Below are 1,975 nucleotides of genomic sequence, written 5' to 3' on the forward strand. Positions count from 1 at the left end.
AAATTCCAGAGCCCATAAAAGCTCAGTGCCTCCCAAACTCAGTGTCTTAGCCTATTTTTCCTCTGCGGACTCCCCATGCCCTCCATCAGGATTCAAAGACAATCACTCCCCTCCCGTTTACCCATCCGCCCTCCAGCACAGCTCCTCCAGCACCATGTCGCCATTCTGTAGCATGGTGAATGCCCTCAGCCTCCCCAACACTATCCCCATACCCCACAGCACCACTCTGCTCCACCGAGGGGGCGAGCCCTCTTCCTTCTCTCTAAGCCAAACCCCATGTTCTCTTCCCTCTCTTGTTTTTCAGCACAGAGCCTTCTCCTCTTTTAACTCTACTCCTGCTCAAGGCAAATCCATCACTCCAGCTCAATGCCGGAAGTTCTTCTTCTTCTTCTTAAAGAGAATGTGTTTAAAGGACCTGCGGAAGTCCTGGTTGAAGATGGTATAGATGACTGGGTTGAGGGAGCTATTGCAATACCCAATCCAGAAGAAGAACTTGAAGAGAGTCTCAGGGACCTCACATGCCTCCCGGCAAATACCATAGAGGCTGTAGCTGAAGAAGAAAGGGAACCAGCAAACTACAAAGACCCCCATGACCACAGCCAGCACAAACGTGAAGCGCTTCTCCCGGGCCTGGGTGACTTTCTTACGGCAGATGCTGCTACGCTTCCGGCGACGGCGGTATGAGAAAAACTGCATGGAGCGATTGCTAGAGCGGGACAGGCGGCTACTAGAGTGCTTGGAGGAGTATGAGTAGGAGAACGACTGGCTCTTGCTGCTTTTGCGGGGATGCTCCTCCCGGCTCCGCCTCCGTCTGCTCTCTGAGGTGCTGCTCTCCTCCAGCTCAATGTCCTCCAGCTCAGAGGCTTTGCGCCAGTGGTGCACTGAATAATGTCCATTCTCTCCCAGCTGCATCCTCAGGGACGTGCAGCCGCCAGCGGCGCGGCTCAAGCCGTTCTCAGTCTGGGAGGACCCCTCCGGCATCGTACGCTTCTCAGAGAGGGTCCTGGTCCTTAGCTTGGCCACGCGGTAGATGCGGATATAGACCAACACCATGATGAGGCAGGGGGCAAAGAAAGAGCCAATGCAAGAGGAAAGGATGTACCATGTCTCGTCATTGAGCTTGCACTGGGGAAAGCCATCTCCTTCAGGGTCCCGGTACATGGAGATCAATGGCGGGAAGGAGATGACAGCTGAAATGAGCCAGACAGTGAGGATGATGGCCTTGATCCGCCGGGGGGTCCGCTTGAGGTTGTACTCCACCGCCTGTGTGACTGACCAATACCTGTCGAGGCTGATGGCGCACAGGTGGACGATGGAGGAGGTGCAGAAGAGCACGTCCAGCGCCAGGTAAATGTTACACCAAGTCTTGCCGAAGTACCAGTAATTCATAAGCTCGTTGGCTAAGGAGAAAGGCATGACCAGGGTAGCCACCAGGATGTCCGCGCTGGCCAGGGACACCAGGAAGAGGTTCTGGGGGGCTCTCAGCGCCCGGCTGGTGAGCACGGCTATCACCACCAGCACGTTGCCCACGATGGTGAAGACGATGAGGAAGCCCACCACCGCCGCCAGGCTGGCCACGGCCGCCGGGGAGTAGGGGGAGGGCGGCTGCAGGAGGGCCGAGGAGGACGGCGAGGAGGGGGGCAGCGCCAGGGACTCGTTGGGGGAGCCCAGGCTCGTGTTCAGCACCAGCAGCAGATCCATGGTGGGTGTGCGGGGCGCCGGCGTCCTAGAGAGCCCGGCGGAGCCCCCGCCCCGCCCCGCCGCCCCGCCGCCGCCGCCCCGCCGCCCGCATCGCCCCCCGCCAACGGCCCAACGGCCGCGCCGCTCCCCGCGGCGGAGCCGCCCGCCTCTGCCCCCGGCCCCTCAGGGCAGGGCCGGGCAGCGCCGCCCCGGCGCGGCAGGGAGCGCGGCAGCGCTGCCTCCGCCCGGCCGCCGGCGAGGGGGCAGCGGGGCACGGCCGGCCCCCGCCGCCCGC

The 1,975-nt window shown here is 61.5% G+C and overlaps 1 protein-coding gene across 1 annotated transcript; it reads right to left on the bottom strand.

The window, feature by feature from the left end:
• Positions 1 to 363: 363 nt before the first annotated feature.
• On the bottom strand, positions 364 to 1,701 carry ADRA2C (adrenoceptor alpha 2C). The gene has a single exon (XM_009481837.2). It carries the CDS (start codon positions 1,699 to 1,701, stop codon positions 364 to 366), a length of 1,338 nt encoding a protein of 445 aa, XP_009480112.2.
• Between the last annotated feature and the right edge of the window lie 274 nt (positions 1,702 to 1,975).

Source organism: Pelecanus crispus, chromosome 4 (genome assembly GCF_030463565.1).
Source record: "Pelecanus crispus isolate bPelCri1 chromosome 4, bPelCri1.pri, whole genome shotgun sequence".
NCBI classification, from domain to species: Eukaryota; Metazoa; Chordata; class Aves; order Pelecaniformes; family Pelecanidae; genus Pelecanus; species Pelecanus crispus.

What these genes read in the sequence shown, in the direction of transcription:
- ADRA2C (XM_009481837.2), bottom strand. Translation starts at nt 1,701, where the DNA reads ATGGATCTGCTGCTGGTGCTGAACACGAGCCTGGGCTCCCCCAACGAG.